This window comes from Canis lupus, chromosome 7 (assembly GCF_011100685.1).
Source record: "Canis lupus familiaris isolate Mischka breed German Shepherd chromosome 7, alternate assembly UU_Cfam_GSD_1.0, whole genome shotgun sequence".
In the NCBI taxonomy this organism is placed as follows: domain Eukaryota; kingdom Metazoa; phylum Chordata; class Mammalia; order Carnivora; family Canidae; genus Canis; species Canis lupus.
The window spans coordinates 20,580,138-20,602,802 of NC_049228.1; the positions used below are offsets into that span (position 1 = coordinate 20,580,138).

A 22,665-nucleotide genomic window follows, 5' to 3' on the forward strand; every position below is an offset into this window, starting at 1 on the left:
AAAATACATATTAAAATGCTGTCTAAATATTTTCTGCTTCGTACAGGTCTCTTTTTACTAATCATGGCTGCTCTTCCTACCTCATCCCTTTGAAAATAAAAACATTTATCCCTCCCCACCACCTCTAGCCAGGCAACTAACTTGACTTGGTTCACAGCAAGAATCTTCTGCAGCACTCTATAGCCAGTGTTTGCAGGCAGGATTCGGCTTTGAGAGTGCCTGATGGCTTTTTAATCTTTAACTGTGTGTGTACCAGTCTCATATTTGGCCAGAACCTCAATATTCTCCCCCTGCCTTTTGTCTTACTTCATGGTACTATAAGAACTTCTTCACCGCTCTCCTGTCTCCTAGATGGGAGAGTCAGCTGCCCTGTCTCCTGTGCCCTCTGTAAGAAGAATTATTTTGCATGGCATGTCTTAGCTCCTTCTTAAAGGATTTTTTTCTTCTATAAGAAATCTGGAGCCCAGGGATGCCTGGATGGCTTAGCAGTTGAGTGCCTGCCTGTGGCTCAGTTTGTGATCCCAGGGTACTGGGATTGAATTCCACAGGAGCCTGCTTCTCCCTCTGCCCGTGTCTCTGCCCCCCCCCCCCCCCCCCCCCCCGTCTCTCATGAATAAATAAATAAAATCTTGAAGCAAGCAAGCAATCTGGAGCCTACCTCTCCTGGTCTCTCAAAGTCTGTGTCCAGAGCCACTAGCCAAGGAGAAAGCTTGAGTGACCTGTAGTTTCTTTTCTCCCACCAACTTCCTGCTTTTCTACCCTTCCCATCTCCCTTAAATTTTATAGGCTTACGATAGTTTGTATGTGCTCAGCCGATGGGCAGAAAACCTGGAGAGAACTTCTGAATTTTAGCCCACCAGTTTGTCTGATTTGACTAACCTGCTGAGTGTGAATACTGGCACCTGTTGCCCCAGTGCTTTCGGGTCAGTCCGGTGGGGGCAGAGTGTGCCACCAGCTGAATGCCAGGCACCTAGTGGAAAGTGGGTGATGCTCATGTGACTGGTTAGAGCTTTGGGGGTGGGGTGGGGGTTAACTACTATCTTTTTGGTCATGATTTCTTTCCTTTTTTAAAAAAATTAAATAAATCAAAGTGTATGATTCAGTGGTTTTAGTATATTCAGAGTTCTTCAATCATCAATACAGTATACTCTTAGAATATTTTCACCGCCCCAAAAAGAAACCCCCTAGCCATTAGCAATCATTCCATATTCCTCCCCACATCCTGACCCTCGGCTACCACTAATTTACTTTTTGTATCTATGGATTTACCGGTTCTAGACCTTTCATCTAAATGGAATCACACAACATGTGTTTATTTTGACTGGCTTCTTTTACTTGGCATGTGTTTTCAAGGTTCATGTATGTTATAACATGTATTAGTATTTCCGTTTTATTTATCCATTCAGTAATATTTTGGTTGTTTCTACTTTTGGCTGTTATGAATAATGCTGTGAAGGTTCATATACAGGTTTTTGTGTGGACACATATTTTCATCCTTTTATTTTTAACCTGCTTCTATGTTTGTATTTGAAGTGAGTTTCTTTTAGATAGCCTCTAGTTGGATTATACATATCTATTATGATAAACCACCTTATATTTTGACCATTTTCATTTAACATTAGTCATTGATGTTTGGTTTTAGGTCTGTATTTTATTCTTTTTGTTATTTCTTTCCTCTTTCCTGTTTTCTCTTGGATTATTAAATGCCTTTTTAGTACTCCATTTTCACTTATCTGTTGTTTCTGACCATATCTCTGTGGTTTTTCCTGTGGTTGCTGTAGGGATTTTAATATACATATTGAACTTTTCACACTACTTTGAATCCATATTTTGCTGCCTCAGGTGAAATATGGGAACCTTGCCATCATATAGATTTTTCTTTTCCCTATGTTATAATTGTCATATATTACATCTACATGCATTGAAAGGTCCCTACAGATGACGTTACACTGTATGCTTCCAACCATCCTATATTAAGAACTTGAAGAGAAGAACAGTCTATTTACCATCTTTATTTTTCTTTCTTTATTTCTAATGACCCAAAATTTACTTCTGGTATAATTTCCATTGTGTCTGAATTGAATACTTTTAAAGCAGGTCTACTGGCAGCACATTCCTCCCTTCAAATGAAAATGTCTTTATTTCATCTTAATTTCTAAAGGATATTTTCTGTGGACAAAGAATTTTGAATTGACAGTTTTTCTCTAAGCACTTAAGATAATAATGTTTTTTCACTTCTTTCTAGCCTGTATGGTTTCAAGTGAGAAATCCACAGTATTCAAATCATTGTTCCCCTATAAGCATGATCCTGCACGTCTCTCTCTTCCTAAATGATCTCACCTAAATTAATGGTTTTATTTTTTAAAATTTTATATATTTATTCATGAGAGAGACCTAGGCAGAGGGAGAAGCAGGCTCCCTGCTGGGAGTCTGATGCAGGACTCAATCCCAGGACCCCGGGATCATACCCTGAGCCAAAGGCAGATGCTCAACTACTGAACCGCCCAGATGCTCTTAGATTCATGGTTTTAGATATCATCTATACGTTGATGTCTGTAGCCCAGGATCTTCTCTGAGGTTCAAAATTATATATCATGGTGTTTAATTATCTCCCTCAAATTTACTTGTCTATAGTGGAACTTTTGATTTATACTGCTATTGCTTTGGAGTAATTTACATGGCCATCTGCCCATTTGCTCAAGCTTGTGACTTGGCAGCCATTCTTTAGTTTTACCCTGTCTCTTCTTATATCCAAGTAATCTGTAAAGCCTATCAATTCCATTTTGGAATTTGGATTTTTAAGTTCTTCCACTTTGTCTTCATGACACCATCCAAGCCAACTGGAGCCCATTCCTGAACTGCTACATATTTGCCTATCTTTAATTTTGTTTCTTATCAAATCCATTTTTTTTTTAACCCAGTAGCCAGAGTGGTCTTTTATAAAATGGGAGACAGAATATATGACCTCCATGCTTGAAACTGTTCATAGGATTTCCATTGTCCTTGGAAAAGAATCCTTATGTGTTTGATCTGGCCATATGGCTGGTTCTATCTTACTAACTTCTTTTCATGCTTTTCTTCTGACTTTCTCAATTACAGCCACACTTTTCATTTCTTCCGCATAGCAAGTAGGTTTTTTCCTGCTTTCAGGTTTTTGCACTGGCTGCATTATCCCTGCTTAGATTCTTTTGTTTTTGGCATTTGCTTAAGTGTCACCTTTTCTTTTTTTTTTTAAGATTTTATTTATGAGAGAGCGTGCACATGCGCGCATGAGCTGGAGGAGGAACAGAAGGAGAGGGAGAAGCAGACTCCCCCGTGAGCAGGTAGCCTAGCATGCTAGGGTTATGACCTGAGCCAAAGGCAGGCACTTAACCAACTGAGCCACCTAGGCACCCATCATCACCTTCTTTAAAGTAGTGAAATTCCTCCCCTCCCCAGCCCACTATCTTCATTTCTTATGGACTTTATTTCTTGCCTAACCCCTGATATTTCCTGCCTAGTGAAGTGCTTTGCAAATAGTAACCACTCAAGAAATATTGGCTGAATGAATGAAACATGCAGATTAAAAGGGCCAAATGCAAAGGTATCAATATTATTTTAATAATTTAACAAGTGGAGCTGTAGAAATGGGTATGTGTTGTTGTCTATTTATATATAGTTCCCAAATTTTCTATAATCATGTGTCACTTTTATAAACTGAAAACAAAGAATTTTAAAAATGAGAACATGTCTAATAGTTTTGTTGAGTTTAATCTTGGGTTTCATATATCATTTTTTGGTTATTTTTGCATGCATTCTTTTTCATTTTTTCTTTAAAATGTTTAAAAGCTATTCAGTTGTTTAGATAGTTAAAAGCAGCATAGAATCACAAAAGTATTCATTTTCTTTATACTATACTTTTGTCCTGTCTTAATTTTTCTAGCTTTTTTTTTTAAACCAAGTTTTTCTAGCTTTCTGAGTCGTAACTATTATTTGGTAATTTGAAGAGCAGATTTACTGACTAAATAGTAAATTATATGATATGGAATATATATTTGTATAGAATATGGATTATACAGCTCCTTTTCCTTATTTTTTTTTTAGATTACTGAGGGAAGGAGAAATTTAACCTGGTATTTGAAACATTGAGTCATTAAGTGACATAACTATTAGTCATTTAACTCTTGCTTTATTGACGTTAACAATACTGACTTATAAAGGTTAATTTCATTGAAAGTATAAGCTTTATATTTTTAAGTGGTTAATTATCTATGTCAGACATTCTTTCTCTAAGGTTAAGTTATAGTTTTGTTTCAACTCTGTGGAAGTCTTTGTATATTATACTTTTACTCTGTTTCCTTTATCGGCCTGAAACCTAGCACAGTGGCTGGTACATAGTAGGTACTTATTAAATTAAAAAAAAAGTTTTTATTTATTTATTCATTCGTGAGAGACACAGAGGCAGAGACATAGGCAGAGGGAGAAACAGGCTCCCTGCGGAGTCCAGGACCCTGGGATCATGCCCTGAGCTGAAAGTAGATGCTCAACTGCTGAGCTACCCAGGTGTCCCAGTGCTTGTTAAATATTGATCAATGAGTGTTCTTAACTGTACAGTTAGAAACATTCTTGTGTTATTTTTATAGATTGTATCACTAAATAATGTATTATTTGCAAATTTTACTAGTTTAATTCTCAATAAAGTACTCTTTTTGCAAATTTTACTAGTTTAATTCTCAATAAAGTACTCTCATTTTCAGATTTTTACATTTATTTAACTTTGTTCCTATATATTAATAAAGATTTGGCTTTTGCTTTTTAAAAAAATTTTTTTAGTTTATTAACAAGAAAAACTATTCCATAACCCAGTGTTTGTGTTTCATAGTTCAGGAACACAGGACAGTCAGTGACAAACTTCAATGGAACACAACCCAAAGAAATTCTTTATATTCTAAATTCATTTTGCACTCTGAAAGAAAGATACCAGCCTTCTTTTTTTTTTTTTTTTTTTAAAGATTTTTTATTTATTTATGACCAACACAGAGAGAATGGCAGAGACACAGGCAGAAGGAGAAGCAGGCTCCATGCAGGGGGCCCGATGTAGGACTCGATCCCGGGTCTCTAGGACCACACCCCGGGCTGAAGGTGGTGCCAAACCGCTAGGCCACCGGGGCTGCCCAGATACCAGCCTCCTTCATCTCCTCAAAATCTTTCATGGAATCATAATTTCTGTAGAAATCTGCATATGCCTTCTTTCTTGGTTCGGCCACAGCAAACTTATAGAATGTAGCCCAGGGATACAGCGAAGGCTCCAACAATATGAAATCACAGATGTTTGGCCAGAAGGCCTCGCATCTGAGGTTTCGTCAAAACACTTGAAGTCATGGTAGTTATTCTCCTCAAATCCAACGTCCTTCCTAACAGAAATGGACCGGCTTTTGCTTTTAAAAGTTTTAACATTCTGGAGTTTTCAACACTGTCATGCTATTTATTTTTTAAATTTTATTTATTTTAATTTTTTAAGAGTTTATTTAAGTGATCTCTATATCCAACGTGGGCTCAAACTCACCACCCCAAGACCAAGAATCACATGCTCTTTTGGGGCGTCTGGGTGGTACAGTCAGTTAAGTGTCAAACTCTTGGTTTCAGCTCCCTGCGTCCAGCTCCCTGCTCAGTATGGAGTCTGCTTGAGATACCTTCTCCCTCTGCCCCTCCTGCTCCTGCTCTCTATTTCTCACTCTCTCTCCAATGGATAAATACATCTTTAAAAAAAAAAAAAAAAAAAAGGTCGCATGCTTTCTCAATGGAGACAGCCAGGTGCCCCTAAAATTTTATTTCTTTTTTAAATTGAAGTATAATTGACACACTAATGTTGCATCAGTTTCAGGTGTACAACAGTGATTTGACAAGTTCATATGCTATGCTGTTCTCCCCACAAGTGTAGTTATTATCTGTCACTACACAGTGCTATTGTAATCCCATTGATTGTATTCTCTATACTGTACCTTTTCATCCCTGTGACTTATTTATTCCACAACTGGAAACCTGTGTTGCCCACTCCTCTTCACCCATTTTGCCCATCTCCCTACCCCTCTCTCCTCTGACAACCATCAGTTCTCTGTATTTATGGGTCTGTTTCTGCTTTTTGTTTGTTTTGTTTTTTAGATCCCACATTTAAGTGAAATCATGTGGTATTTGTCTTTCTCAGTCTGACTTATTTCACTTAGTATAATACCCTCTAGGTCTATCCATGTTGTCACGGTCATGCCATATTTTAAACCATATTAAGCTGTAGAGCCAAAATGTTAGTGGAAGGCAGTTATTGCCTGGCTTCTGTGCTCATGAATCAGATTGTAACTATTTCTTTGACTTTGGATTTGTGGTTACTTGAGCTAATTTAAGTGATGCAAAAGATGAGTCTCCATAGGGCGTTTCCTCTTTTAAAAGCATATTTGGTATTTTATTGTAAACAGGTTTTCTCCAAGGGAATTTTTCTCTACAGTCTTACTTCATCATCCATTTAGGAACAAAATCCCATGTATATATATTGATCCCTACATATTTTTATTATTTGTTACTCTTATGTGTGTTGGTTTTTATTTTACTTGTTTTTTGAAAACGTTCCCAAAGGTTCTTCTGAAGAACCGTTCTGACTCAGTCTTTGCTGATTACTAGACATTTAACTGTAGGTTACTCTCCACCCACTTTGGGACTTGTAAATTCTTAACCTCCTATTGGTTTCCTCTGGCCACTGAGTACATGAGTAAATGCCACATGCATGTGGTATTGCTTGTCAGGGAGTGGAATTCTAAGACTTCCTCTACATAGAACAGTTTAACTTTTGTGCTTCAAGGCAGAGGAATGGTCCTTGGAACAGTCCTGCTTCCACCCAATAGTTATGGCAGGGATCAGGACACATCGTCACTTTGCTGCCTGTGTAGTAATGAAGCCTCAGAAACTGCTGTACCCAACTTGACAGGTATGGTTCAAAAGTGATAGGTTGGGGAAGGAGAGAGAATCACAGTAATCAAGTGTGAGTGGAGATTTCAAAAAAAATTTTCTCAGCTACTGTTACTGTCTTCATTGTTGGCCAGTGATGTTTTATGTGCTTTTTTTTCTGGTATTTCATTTTTTTTTTTAAGATTTTATTTATTCATGATAGGGAGAGAGAGAGAGAGGCAGAGATACAGGCAGAGGGAGAAGCAGGCTCCATGCAGGGAGCCCGATGTGGGACTTGATCCCTGGTCTCCAGGATCGCATCCTGGGCCAAAGGCAGGTGCTAAACCGCTGCACCACCCAGGGATCCCCCTTTTCTGGTATTTCATAGTAGGATCTCAGTAAGTACTTACTGAAAGAAAGAATAAATGAATAATATGTAATATTTTGTGATATTAAGATGTATATGGCTTGATATGAAGAGTTAAGCTATATTGAGAACTGTTGAATGATTTATCCAACCACCTTACATAGTTCTTAAAAGAGGTATTAAAAAGTAGTAGCTTCTTAGAGAATGTGCAATCAGATAAAGTAGAATTCTGGCAAGATAAGGTTTTTAGAATGCTTGGAAATAAATGCCTTAACTGAAAATTTTTTATATTTATTTCTCCAGTTCCTTACCTGACAAGTTTCTAATTAAACTGATAAAAGTTTTTGAACAACTAGTTGGTGACAATGGTTTTTAATAAAATTAAAAATTAAATTTAGGAATTATCTCTGAATTTGAGTCTTATTCTGGATTTTTAACATGTTTAATCCTGGTAACTTACTTTGTACAAACTGCTTTGTTTTGCCTTATTTTTATTGTCTTCTGCAAGTCTATTGGAAAAAAGTAATAAAATTACTTAATAGTCGTATTTTTGCTACCTGGGTTCTGTATCGCATAAGTGAAAATTGAGTCTTCTGTTGTTTTATCTGAAGCCCATGATCTACCTCAATAATAGCGATTAATGAAAGATTAACCCACTAAAGTACCCAATACATAGTAGTCACCTCACATTGTTAAAAAAAAAAAAAAAAAAGCCATTCCCAGCCTTCACACTTGCATTTGAGCAAAGTACATCTGAATCATCCAGATGTGTCTGTTTTAGGCCGATGAGGAAAGTGGCATAAAGTAGACCTACTGGGTAACACTGTGACATTTACTTGCTCTTCCGATAGCCCCCTCCCCTTTTTGCTTTTATTCCTTAGCTTGTTTTCTTGCATTTAGTTCTTTAACTCTTTATGATTCAGTACATGTTCATACTTGGCCTCAGGAAAATGTTAGGATGTTTTTTGTCTTTGAAACATTTTCCCTTTTGTTTGGTACTAGCGGATAGGATGGTGTTTAAGTGGATATCCTGTGCAGACAGATTGTGCAGGAAATTGACCCTTAGTTCTATGAGAACAAAAGCACGAGTGGGAAAAAAGAAAGGAAGGAAATAAGATCTTTGACGTGACCGAAAAGATCATAGAAGCAGAGATGGGAAGAAGGGGAGTGGGGAATGAAAATATTATTTTCCAAGTCATGGTTCTTTTAGTACTTTGGCCTCGAAAATTACTTTTATCCTGTATTTGTTATTTTGTATATGTGAGAAATGTACAGTATTATTTGGCCTATATACATCTTTTAAAGTTTACCAAGGGGTGCCTGGGTGGCTCAGTGGTTGAGCGTCTGCCTTTGGTTCAGGTCATGATTCCAGGGTCTTGAGATTGAATCCCACATCAGGCTCCCTGTTGGTGTTGGGGTGTGTACTTCTCCCTCTCCTTCTGCCATTTCCCCTGCTTGTGTTCTCTGGCTCTATTTTTCTGTCAGATAAATAAATAAAATGTTTAGAAAAAATAAAGTTTACATCAAATTGTGCTTTTCGCCTTTTTTCAAATAATGTGGTTTTTAAGAAGCTGAACTTGCTTTTAGCAAACCTCCTCTGAACTTGATGGAGCTTGTCTCCAGTACAGATGAATCGCATATTGTAGACATGTCCTTGCACGTTGACAGCCTGTCACTCTGTCATCAGTGCACAATTCCTGCTCATCAAAATTTAAGTGCTTTCTCTGAAACCTTTTCTGATCTAGAGTTTTGTTTTTTATTCTGTCGTCTTATAGCGGGTACAGCATGTGAGTGTAACAGTACACAATTCATTTATTTAACAAATGTTTTTTGAGAGATTCTCATATATATGCACTGTTCTGGGTGCTTGGAATTTATCAGTGAATAAAGCAGACAAAAATCCTTGTCCTTATAAAATTGATATTTTAGTTGGAGGGAATGAGATAATAATACATGAATGTAATAATAAGTAAATTATATTGTTTGTGATAAGAGCTATGGAGAGAAATAGGGAAGGAGACATGGGGGGATGTGGGAGTGTTGTCAGGAATAGCTGTATTTTAAAATAGGATAGTCAGAGAATGCTGTACCAAGCGGGTTCACATTTGAGTGAAGTATCACGTAAATGTCTTAGACAGAAGTATACCTGCCTTGTTCAATCAAGTAGTAGCAGGGAGGCCAGTGTCCAGAATGAGGTAATCTAGGGGAAGAGCACAGACAAGTAAAGGCAAGACAAGTTGTGAAGAGCCTTGCAGGCTTTTGTAAGACTTTTGCCCTTTTACTCTAAGGTAGGGAGTCACCAAAGAGTTTGGAGCAGAAGAGTAACACAATCTGACTTATGCTTTAAAAACTGGCTGGTGGGCAGCCCCGGTGGCCCAACAGTTTAGCGCCGCCTTCAGCCCGGAGCGGGATCTTGGAGACCCAGGATCAAGTCCCACATCGGGCTCCCTGCATGGAGCCTGCTTCTCCCTCTGCCTCTTTCTCTCTGTGTGCCTCTCATGAATAAATACAATCTTAAATAAAAAATAAAAAAATAAAAACTGGCTGGTGTGTTGAGAATAGAGAATAAGGAAGGATAGAAGTATGGAAATCAGGAGCGTGGTGAAACTCAGTACAGAGATGAGGGTGATAATTGGGTGGTGGTGGTGGAGGGGGTTAGAAATGGATTAGATTCTGGGTATATTTTTGAAGGTAGTGCCAATAGGATTTCCTTATGGATTAATTGTGGCATGTGAAAGCAAAAAAAAAGGAGTCCTGAGTGATTCTGAGGTTTTTCATCTGCCCCCTTCCCCTGCTCCATCCCGGCCAGCTTTATTGGTATAATTGACATAAAGCATTGTGTAAGTTTAAGATGTACAGTGTGGTTGATTTGATACTTACATATTGCATGATGATTACCACCACAGCATTAGTAAACGCCTGCATCACATCACATAATTATTTCTTTTTTTGTGGTGAGAACACTTAATATTTGCTCTCAAGAGTAATATAATAACTTTCAAGTATATAATACAGTAGTAATATAATCACTGTGCTATGTTATGTGCTGTGTTAGATACCCAGAATTTATTCATTTAATAGCTAGAAGTTTGTATTCAAACTTCAAGGTTTTTGGCCTGAGCAGCTAAAAAGAGGGAATTGCCATTAACTGAGTTGGGGAATTCTGTCGGTGAAGGAGATTGGGGGAAAGAACGGAGAGTGGTTTCTTGTAGTAAGTTCAAGTAGTGTTATTAATGATTTATGATCTTTATATTCTGAAGGTCTGGATGACATATGGTAGATGTTCACTAAAATTATTGGTTTTGTAAACCTTAAGTGTTCTATATTGGGTTTCACAAAGTAAGGTATAATTGTCTGGCATTTGCTGGTTTTGGCCTGCTAGGATTTAAGAGTTGCCTTCAATGTCTGCTTAATTATTATTTCTAACTCGGTCACTGACACTACAGTTTTACTATATGTGCTGCTGAGGCAAGAACTAACTTGGTCACCATAGTAGAAAAGTTCTTGTTACCCTTCAAACAAGGGGGACGTCTATCCCAAAGGAAGAAAATGTACTTGAACTGTTTGATAATCATTAAACAGAGTAATAATCACAAAATGTCATAATGTTAACATGATCACTGGAAAGAAACACTTATTAGAGGATCATGTGATACTCAGTATAGAACCTAATAAATATTACAAATATTCTCTATACTCTTTGGCAGTTCTTTTCATTTTAATAAAGGATTGGAATTTTGTAGCTCCATGGAAATTCTGCTAGAGTGGATACTTTCTCATTAGAATAAAGAAAAACATAGTACATTGACTTGTTTGAAGGATGTTTCACATAATATGGTATTTTGTTTATTTGGTAATCCTAATTGGTTAACTGTGTTTAAACAAGGAGCAATATATCTAATTCACCTTAACTTTTTAGGACATCTGGGCATACCTTCAGACATGTCATAGTATTATTAATGTGAACAAAATTTAATTCTGAAATTGTAAAAATAAATTCCTTTTAAGAGGAGCAAGAAATGTGATGAAGTAAACTCTAAAACTATTAGGAAAATTACACATCTAACCTACTACAGAAATTTCTGTAGACCGTCATGAAGCCATTTTTAAAACACTGGTTAATGCTGTTTGATTGATTGATTGATTGATTGATGATTTTATTTATTCATGAGAGACACACAGAGAGAGGCAGAGACATAGATAGACAGAGGGAGAAGCAGGCTCCATGCAGGGAGCCCGATGTGGGACTTGATCCCGGGTCCCCAGGATCACGTCCCCGGCCAAAGGCAGGTCCCAAACTGCTGAGCCACCCAGGGATCCCCGGTTAATGATGTTTTAAGATTAAAATACATCTCATTATTTCCCATTACTTATATTTTTGTATAATTTGGTCATTCAGTCAGCATGTATTGAATACATATTATGTATTCTTGCTAGGAAAAAGATACAGTTCTTATGCCAAGGAGTACATTGTAAGGCTTGGGAAATAAACATCAATTGAGGATATTGTAAAGATGAAGATAGAGGGTACAAATGCAGCAAGTGTAATGCTTTGGAGAACACAGGGAGCAGGGAGCAGGTGAGGTTTCCCAGATGAGGTTACATTGGAACTGAGTGTTATAAAATGAGTAGAAGTGAGCCCGTCAAAAGAAGGGTGGGATGAGATCACATTGCAGGTAGCCAGGTCACCTGAACAAAGACACAAAAAAGCAGGAAGTGTCATGGTATGTGTTAAAGTTTAGAATTTGAGATGTAGAGTGCGAAAGGTAATGCTGGAGAAGAGATCATAAAGACCTTAAAGGCCATTAAAGAGATTTTAGCTTGGTGGTGAACTGTTGAAGGATCTTAAGAAGAGTGACATGGTCAAATTTTTGTTTTAAATAGATCACTTTGCCAGCTGTGTGGAGGATGGCTTTGAGGGAGACAAGACTGGAGGCAGTAGTCCAGGTGAGAGATGGTGGGGATCTGATCTGAGGCATTGGCAGTAGAGATGGAGAGGAGGGCGTGGGTTTGAAAAGAAATAAAACCACAGATTCAAGGGGTTTTCTCCTTCAAATATAATAAAGTCAATTTTAAGTTAAAAAATGAGTAGAGGGAGAAGGAGAGAGAGACACGATTAGAAAAGTGTTGTTATATCACAATAAGTAGTTGGATGGTGGCAGATAGCCGCTATAAAGTTCCTGTTATTGAGAAAATCATTACTGAAGGCATAGTGTATTTTTTGTGCAAGTGACCTGGGCTATGAGAAGCAGGTGATCTTTATAGGGATGACCTGTTTGTGTAATGTGACTAAATTTAGGAACCCATAAAGCCTGAGGAAAAAACCAGGTCTTTTACAAGGCTTCAATCATTACACGTGGTAGTCACTCAAATGGCTATTGTTGGTGATATTTTCTAGAGCCTTCAATGAGCTCTCAATTAAGATACTTAGAAAAATGTACCACCTAGGAAAAGAAAATAAGGTAAAAACTTTTAAAACAATTAACAATGGGAAGCTGTTATAGACATAATACAAAGGTATTTTGGAGTGCCAAGAATATTTGTATTAAACCAAAACATTTTTATGTTAACATATTATTTTTGTATTTTTGTTTTTTTCTGGAAGCACTATTTATATAATTTTTCTATATGTAAATAGAGGATCTAAATTTATGCAATATGTACATATTTCTTAAAGTCTGTTATCTTTTCCACAGTTTGTTTTATGTGGAGAGAGGGAGGAAGGGTAGTGTGGGAGGACTTATAAAAACCACCACCACCACCACAAAATAGCCTATATGTTTTATAAAATGAATTGCTATTTCTTTTGACATTTTTTTTTCTCCATTTTGAGGAAACTGCTGTTTCTATTTATTTCTTATTTTGGTGAATGCATATAAATCACAAGTAAATGCTCATTTTGTGATCTTTTCTTTGTCTTGTCACATTTTCAACAAATAGATTTGTCTCATGCTTAGGAGACAGAGTTACTTGCTTATTCTTCATGACTCCATATTATATAGTTCTTTTCCACCCTGGAGCCATCAATATATGCAAGCCAGCAGCTACAATACTATGTATGTACTGAATTCAAATGAATTTTTATCTGCTGAACTTACTGTGAATTCCTTTCTCTTTTTGTCTTTCAGAAGCCTTGCACCGCCCCTATGGTTGTGATGTTGAACCCCAGGCGCTGAACGAAGCCATCAGGTGGAGCTCCAAGGAGAACTTACTTGGAGCCACTGAGAGTGACCCTAATCTCTTTGTTGCACTTTATGATTTTGTAGCAAGTGGTGATAACACACTCAGCATCACTAAAGGTGAGATTTTAGGTGATTTTGGCCCAGATACTTCAGGGTTCATTATTTTTGTTTTATTTTGTTTTTGTTTTTGTTTTTTAAAAATACCTATGTATGGGATAATGTTAGTCTTCTTTATACGGCTTATTAACGGTAAGAGGAGATAAAGTACTTTAGAAAAAATGCCACATGGTGTGTGTGTATTATATATATATATATATATATATATAAAATATATATATACTGGTCAGCCACACCACACACACAACACATACAAATACACATAATTGTATGTATATGTATATTGTCTATATATGTATATATATATATAATTTTCTCATTCTCAGAATTCAGTTCTACATGTAATATGCCAGCATTCATCTTATGTGATGGTAAGATTTACTATGTACATCTCTTCTAATTGAGCTGTGGCTGAGATGAGTCATGTTGCCAGTGCCTGGTGCTACTCAAAGTGTTGTCTGTGGCTGACTTCCTGTCTGAGAATAGTTCGTTACCAGTTCTCATTGTTAAGATAAAGAACTGGTCACAGTAGGGAAACAACAAATACATCACGATAGAACACATAGGTCAGCGGATCGGGCGGGGGGGGGGGGGGGGTGTGGTGGGGGTGAGGGGGGGAGGGGTGGGGCGGGGGAGGGGGGGGGGAGGGAAGGGGAGGGGAGGGAAGGGACAGGGAGGGAGGGGAGTGGGGGAGTGGAGTGAGGGGAGGGGAGGGAGGGAGGAGGGATGGAGGGATGGAGGGAGTGGGAGGGAGGAAGGAAGGAGGAAGGACTGAAGTACCTTGCGGTCATGTATTTTGATGTTCTTTTTGTTTGTTGTTATTTAGTGATTTCTTCTTGCTTTTTCTTTATGTTATTTGCTTTTCTTTTCTTTTCTTTTCTTTTCTTTCTTTTCTTCTCCCCCTCCCCTCTCCTCTCCTCTCCTCTCCTTCTTTTTTAGCAAGACCTTCAACAAGAAGAAAGTATTCCAGTGATTACATATTCCAGCACAAGTGTCATGTCTTGTTGTGGACCTGCTTTGAGTAGCACTGGCCAAGACAAATCTCTCATTTGTGTTTATATGGCTTAGTGAATGGAGTAATAGGAAGGATTTCTAGTAGTAATGCTCTCAAGAGGGTAGTAGTTTATTATATTTATTATTTTTCTTATTTTCTATTACTTTATTATTTTAAAAGGAAGCTTTAAGAACATGACCAAGTAAAATAATCCATTATTAGTTTCTTTTTTTTTTTTTTTTTTAATTTTTATTTATTTATGATAGTCACACAGAGAGAGAGAGAGAGAGGCAGAGACACAGGCAGAGGGAGAAGCAGGCTCCATGCACCGGGAGCCCGACGTGGGATTCGATCCCGGGTCTCCAGGATCGCGCCCTGGGCCAAAGGCAGGCGCCAAACCGCTGCGCCACCCAGGGATCCCCTCCATTATTAGTTTCTTGAACAAAGATAGAAAATGTGGAACTTGTATGAGAAAGAGGTCTGTGCCTCTTGGGGTCATGAGTTTGAGCCGCACATTGGGTTGTAGAGATTACTTTAAAAAGAATGAATGAAAGAAAGAAGCATGGGACATTCTCATTATGTCCTTGAATTGGATTGCTAATCTGAGTAAGTTTGTTCTTTTGAAACTATGAAAGCCTCCTACTGGGAAAAAATATATTTCAGGATAATTTTTTATTTAAAGATTTATTTATTCATGAGAGACACAGAGAGAGACAGAGACAGACACAGGCCTGTGGCAGGGGGAGAAGCTGGCCCCCCGAAGGGAGCCCGATGTGGACCCCAGTCCTGGATCCCGGGATCACACCCTGAGCTGAAGGCGGATGCCCAACTGTTGAGCCACCCAGGAGTCCCTATTTCAGGATAATTTTTTTAAAAGATTTTGTTTAAATATATGTGAGAGAGACAGAGCATGAAGGGACGGGGAGGGGCAAGGGGAGAAACAGACTCCCTCCTGAGCAGGGAGCTCGGACTCTTGGGTCTTGATCCCAGGACTCTGCGATCATGACCTGAGCCAAAGGCAGACGCTTAACTGACTGAGCTACAGGCGCCTCATCAGGATAATTATAATTTAACTTAAATGAAATCATAATTTTTTAAAAAATTTATTTATTAATGAGAGACACAGAGAGAGAGAGGGAGGCAGAAACACAGGCAGAGGGAGAAGCAGGCTCCATGCAGGGAGCCCGACGTGGGACTCGATCTCGGGTCTCCAGAATCAGGCCCTGGGCCAAAGGCAGTGCTAAACCGCTGAGCCACTGGAGCTGCCCAAATGAAATCATAATTTAAATAATTTGTCAAACACATACCTTTTATTTGTAAGGTTCAGAATGAGGTATTAAATGGGAGTGAATACACCAAATTAAGACAGGCCTCCCTTCAGCGAATGTTATCCTTTAATAAAATTTTTATATGCATCTGTTTTTTTAAAACCAGCCACATTAATCAAAAGTAGAAACTCTTAACTCAAACTGGGGTGTAGATGTGTCCCAGAGTAGGTGTGAGGCACATACATGTACCTGTGCCCGGAAGTTTCAAAGGTACAGAAAAAGTAATGTGTGTGATTTCCTAATGTCAAGTTACTTGAAGGCTTTGGGTAAGTTTTTGGGGGAGGGATAGTGATGATAGTGTGATAGTGTGTGTGTGTGTGTGTGTGTGTGTGTGTGTGTGTGTGTGTGTGAGATGCATCAAGGGAAAATTTTACAAAGTTCTAGGATAAAATAAAAGACTTCAAAGAATTTTATACTGTGCAGTAGTCTCTTTGGGCTACAACACATTCTTTTACCTTTACTGATACTTCAGTGGAGAACTTTGTGAAGCAGTGACTCAGAACATTCTTTCCTAGATACACTTTTCATGTCACTATTTTCCAGGATAACTCAGTTACCAAGGAAACATCGATAAAGAAAGTCTGTTGATGCCTCAGTTACCAGTTATGGCAACTGTTAGTGTGCAGCTCAAGGGCTAGGATTCTTGTTCTCTCCTGGCGAACAGAGGTTTGTCTTAAAACCCACGAAATGCCAGATTTTTCTACCCTTTTTTTTCTTTGATATAAAATGTTGTCATACTAACGCTATTTTATTTTAAAGGATAAGAAAATATATTTGAAAAATAAGGATACTTATTTTAGTTCCTTCTTTGAAGATTGCTTTTTTCTTGAATTAAAAAACAGAGTTCTCCCAGCATTTCTGTGTCAGTAGGGCCAATGTATACATCTCCACTAGTCAATTCCCATGGGACTCAAAATTTCCAGAATAGAAAATTCTCCTCCTAACTTCCAAAAAAAGAGGAAAACAAAAACCTAGGGTTTTTGACCTGCCATTACCAGTTATTTATAAGGAAGCAATAGTGATATACTTGATCTTTACTTTTTCTAGTTCTTGTGGTACAGTAGAGAAAGCTCTAGAGGAACAAGTTTTATTTAGCTTTTCTGGTAGCACTGAGTTTTGGTTTTTTTCCCCCTTCAGGGAAGTGTATTTATCTGCACACTGGTGTATTTCCACAACCATACCACACATATTCCTATCTATCCAGCTGTACATATGTATGTTTTATAAGTAAATACTCCTATGTTTTTGTCATTGAACGTCTCACATCCAGGTGTCGGTAGTGAGACAGTGGGAGCTGATAAAGTTATCCTATGGTAAACATTTCTGTGGACTGCTGGAAAAGTTCGATGACTGCCAGAATGATGATTTTGAGCTTTTCCTCAGTGGCCTTTGCCTGATAACTAGTGGACCATGTGCTTGTAATGGGTTTGCTTTTCTTCTGCAGACACGGGGAAGTAGGTGTGAACTCTGAAGGAAGGCTTGCATCTCTCAGAGATCAGAGCCTAAGGCCTTATAATATTTCTTTAGATTATTAGTTATTACTAATGATATGTCTTTCATCTTTCCTGTTTTGTCTGAGCTGCAGCTTTAGGGGCAAAATGTCTATTAGGAGTTTAAAGTTGACATTCATAACTTTAATAGAGAAGTCAAGGACATTGACGTTGATAACAAGCAAAGACGTTCTGAGTAACTTGTCTTGGGTTCCAGCTTCAGTGTCAGCTTCCCTTCCCACACACTAATTTTAGAGGAATGAATAGGACTGACTCATATTCATGGGGAATGGGAGGGAAGTTGGGAAATTATAACTGTTAAAACTTGAGTCCTGGAATGTGCTTTGGGAGTTCTAACTGCCTGCCCCCCAAGCAGTTTTCCTACTGAAAACATTGCTGAAAGCCCTGTGGTCGTGCTTCTATTTTCTTTTCTTTTCTTTTCTTTTTTTTTTGTTTGTTTTTTACGTAGATGATTTTGTTGCCATGGTGCTAACTGAAATTTAGAAGTAACTTCTTATTTCACTATCCCTAATCCTTGATTGTTACTAGCATTGAACCATAAATAAGATACATTCCTTGACAAACAGTTATGAGAAAAAAAGAAAAATTTTTTGAGGGATAGGACTCTCTCCTTTTCCAGAATAACCTTTCTGTCTTTTTTTTTTTTTTTTAATCGAAGTATAGTTGACATACGATATTACATTACTTTCAGGTATATAATACAGTGATTTACTCTATATGTTATGCTGTGCTTACCACAAGTGTGGCTACCGTCTGTCACCATGCAATGCTGTATTGCAGTATATTACAGTACCATTGACTGTTTCCTATGCTGTATATTTTATCCTGATGATTTATTCATTCTCTAAAGGGATTCTCAGTCCCCTTCACCCGTTTGCCGGTTGCCCTCTGGCAACCCTCTCCCCTCAGGCAACTATCAGTGTGTTCTCTGTTGTTATGGGTCCATAACCTTTCTTTCTTTGTATGCCATTGTACTACGCCACATGTGGAGTTTCCTAATGACATTTTTTTAGCTGGTGTAAAAACTGTTAGTAAATGCCAGAAGGTTATTTCTGACTATGCTGCTTTTGTTTAAGCTACAAGCTAAAGAAATCAATCAGGATAGGATGAGCAGCCAAGTTTATTTTCTTTTCTTTTTTTTTTAAACGTTGGCATGAAAGTTACTGATTATTTTTCACTGAGGTCTGAGTTTGACAGTAGGCTGCCGTTTGAGATAAAGCCCTTAATATCTCTTTTCTGATGACTTTATGGCTAGGTGAAAAGTTACGAGTCCTTGGTTACAACCAGAATGGTGAATGGAGTGAAGTTCGCTCCAAGAATGGACAAGGTTGGGTGCCAAGCAACTACATCACCCCGGTGAACAGCTTGGAAAAACATTCCTGGTACCATGGACCTGTGTCGCGCAGTGCAGCAGAGTATCTGCTCAGCAGCCTAATCAATGGCAGTTTCCTGGTGCGAGAAAGTGAGAGCAGCCCTGGGCAGCTGTCGATCTCGCTCAGGTATGAGGGGCGCGTGTATCACTACAGGATCAATACCACCACAGATGGCAAGGTAAGACTGGCCAGCACCTCCTCTAGGTGTGGACTGGCTGTTCTTTAGAAAAAATACTCAGAATGACTAAAGAATATTGTTTTTATGTCAGACATGAAACGAAATAATCACTGATGTAAAGTTTGGGCTGTTTGGCATGTGAAAGATTGCTCTTTTCAAAAATATGGTAATGGAAATTAAAAACAGTATTACATTAATAGTTTAATGATAGATTTGAAGGTGAATGAAGGAAACTTCTGATTAAGGTAGCTGTTCTAGTCATCATCAGCACATAGATATATGCAGGTACATCCAATATGTTGTACAGAATTGATAAATTAAGCCTTGGCTCTATGAAAATTATAATCTCTACCAGAAAGTTCACAGAGTAAGAATTTTGGCTTCTGAGACTGGGATTGATCATTCATGTATGTTAATATAAGTAGATTAATCACACATTTAGCAATGTACATGTTGGAAAGACTAACCATTGTAGAATGGTTGTGTTAGAATGGAGCTGTTTTGCTTTATACATTGTGAAGCATAGATTTATGTCAGTTCTATTCAACAGTAAATTTACATTAAATCATTTGTTCTTTTTTTTCCATCTATGTGATATGCATAGTAGGGGAAAGCACAGACTTTGGAGCAAGCAGATCTGCTTTGCTGTGTAACTCCACCATTTATATTTACTAACTTTGTGTCCTTACATAAGCTTCCGATTTCTCATCCTATTTTTTTTAAAGATTTTATTTATTTATTCATGAGAGACGCACACACAGAGGCAGAGAGAGAGAGAGAGGCAGAGGCGGGTAGAGACACAGGCAGAGGGAGAAGCAGGCTCCATGCAAGGAGCCTGACATGGGACTCGATCCTGGGTCTCCAGGATCATGCCCTAGACTGAAGGCGGCACTAAACCGCTGAGCCACCCGGGCTGCCATCATCCTCTTTTTTGGCTCGTCCTGTGGATTAAATGAAATAATTTCCTTAAGACATAATGGCTGGTACAATAGTAGGAAATAATTATTAATTCTCTTTCTCTTTTGCATTACCCTACAGACATATTGTCTTTTGATGAATCCACATAGAATCAGATAAGTGATAATGCAGGAGAGACTTAGCAGCTCTATTTCTCATTATATACCCAAGAGAAATGAGTGCATATGTGTACAGAAGACATGTACAGAATGTTCATAATCACATTATTTGTAATAGCCCCAAACTAGAAATACTTGTCTAACAACAGAATGAACTAATAAATTATGGTATATTCATAAAATAGAATCTCATACAGCAACAAAAAAATGAATGTGGTACTGCTGTATGGTCTGAGGAAAATCTGTGGCCCACCCAGTTGCCTGTTTTTATAAATAAAATGTTTTTGAACATAGCCACACCCATTTATGTATTATCTATGGTTGCTTTCTCATTCTTAGAGCAGCTTTTTTGAGTAGTTATGACAGAGGCACTATGGCCACAAGCCTAAAATATTTCCTCTCTGGCCCTCTGCAGAAAAGTGTGTTGACCTATGTTGTAGGTGAGTCTCACACATGTAAAGCTGACTGAAAGGGATTCGTGATTGTCAGGGGATGGGTGTGAGGGGAGTGAAAATGGCTGCTGATGATTTGGAGTTTCTTTGTAGGCTGATGGCAATGTTCTAGAGTTACATAGTGGTGATGGTTGGACAACTTTGTGGATGTATTAAAGCCACTGAATTGTATGCTTGAAAATGGTGGATATTATGGTATGTGAATTATATCACAGTAAATAAAAGTTGGCGGAAAGCAGGCACAACGTGTGTATAATATGATTCCATTTGTTTAAGTCAGAAGCAGGCAAAGCTAATCTAAGGTGTTAGAAGTCAGCAGAGTGGTTATCTGAAGGAGTGAATAGCTTAGCTATTATAATTTTTGATGTGGGAGAGGTTTATGTGGGTGAGTTCACCTTGTAAAAGTGATCAATTCTGCATGTGTTACATATTCTTCTGTGTACAACACAGATTTCTTAAGAAACAATAAGCAAGCTAGCTCCCTTGGGAGATGGGGCTCAGAGACTGCTCATCTTTTATACTTTAATTAGTTGTCACAAATTAAGTACTATTTTGTTAACAACTCTGAAATAAAACTGTGGCTTTTTAAAAAATGGCCTAGCTACTCAAAAGCACATCCTAATTAAGTAAAAATTATAAGATCCTTCAATACTTTCTTACTACCAAAAAAATGGAAACTAGTGGTTCTCAAGTTATGTTCTATGCAAGATTCTAAGGTGGGATTTCATGGCCTTTCAGAGGCGCCAAGTCACTCCCCTTGCTTACTTTAGGATCTGTATCTCTGTTTTATGTATTTGGGTTTCACAGTCTTGTTGCTTCAAAATACTTGAAGACCAGTGATCTTGGTGATCCAGAATGATAGCTTGGAAGCTTTTCCCCCGAGACTGGAACTTCTTTAGGAAGTCTGGAAAGAGTCATATAAAGAGGACTAAACTGAAGTTCTGTGTTTCCCCTTCTCACTTACTTACTTACTTATTTATTTAAAAAAAAGATTTTATTTATTCATGAGAGACACACAGAGAGAGAGAGGCAGAAAACTAGGCAGAAGGAGAAGCAGGTTCCCTCTGGGGAACCGGATGTAGGACTTGATCCCAGGACCCTGGGATGGTGACCTGAGCCACAGGCAGACACTTAACCACTGAGCCACCCAGGCACTCCTCTCCTCATCATTTAATTCTTATATTTACCTCCATAAGATAACTTCCTATCTTCATGTCTTCAGATCAGTGAAATAATGGGCTTTGAAAAAGTTTTTTTCTGACTTTTCAAGTTGCTTTAGCATCTCTCCTGCCTTTCTCACCAGGTGTATGTCACTGCCGAGAGCCGCTTTAGCACCCTGGCAGAGCTCGTGCACCATCACTCCACGGTGGCTGATGGGCTGGTGACAACATTACATTACCCAGCACCCAAGTGTAATAAGCCCACAGTTTATGGTGTGTCCCCTATCCATGACAAGTGGGAAATGGAACGAACAGATATTACCATGAAGCACAAACTTGGGGGTGGTCAGTATGGAGAAGTTTATGTTGGCGTCTGGAAGAAATACAGCCTTACGGTTGCTGTGAAAACATTGAAGGTGAGTTGCTGAGAATTACAGTTTCCAGGCTTTTTTTCTTTTTTTTCCTTTTGTGCTGAATCACTTGGAAATATGAGTGTGTCCTTCTTTAACTTTGGAACACTTTCCACCCACTGATGCCAAGCACATCAGCAAATTGGTGATAAACCTTAGTGCCAAAGCTGACAGTGCAGGGGCAGATTATTCACTGCAATTCAGTGAAACCCACATGTGGGGAAGATATGTTTCTGAAGGCTGCTGATGTAGGTCTTAGTGGAAGGTTAGGAGCAGATTATAAGTTAGAAAAGCAAAAGAAACTATTTTGAGAATGACCCCTGCTGGACGGAATTGTTCATGCAGTGTTCAAGAATCATGGGTTCTCTCTCCTGTCCTTGAGCTGTCTCATACTCTCCCCATCTCTTTAAGATTAGATCCCTTCTTCTTGTTGCTAGTAGTCACAGAAATCTTCCTGATACTGCTGTCATCTTTAAGTATCCTAGTAGCTAGCTAATGACAGAGTTGTCATTCCATTCTCTGAACATCTCCCATGTGCCTTCATAGCTCTGGCATATCATGGGTAAGAGGCTGCTCTTTGGCTATGAGTAGTAATCAGTTCT

General features: G+C 38.3%; 1 protein-coding gene and 1 pseudogene across 7 annotated transcripts in view; one reads left to right on the forward strand and one right to left on the reverse strand.

Annotated features, from left to right (window-relative positions):
• ABL2 (ABL proto-oncogene 2, non-receptor tyrosine kinase) overlaps positions 1-22,665 on the forward strand; it is a 115,724-nt gene that overhangs the window by 73,721 nt on the left and 19,338 nt on the right. For 2 of the 7 annotated variants that reach the window (XM_038542368.1, XM_038542372.1), the window contains exons 2-5: positions 12,167-12,229; positions 13,411-13,581; positions 18,670-18,965; positions 21,797-22,069. In XM_038542368.1, the coding sequence (XP_038398296.1) occupies positions 12,167-12,229; positions 13,411-13,581; positions 18,670-18,965; positions 21,797-22,069 (803 nt within the window). Of the gene's footprint in view, positions 1-3,369; positions 3,584-6,598; positions 6,956-12,166; positions 12,230-13,410; positions 13,582-18,669; positions 18,966-21,796; positions 22,070-22,665 lie in introns of those variants that run through there. The other 5 variants (XM_038542370.1, XM_038542374.1, XM_038542371.1 and 2 more) reach the window with 4 other exon arrangements.
• Positions 5,136-5,486, reverse strand: LOC100688205 (annotated as a pseudogene).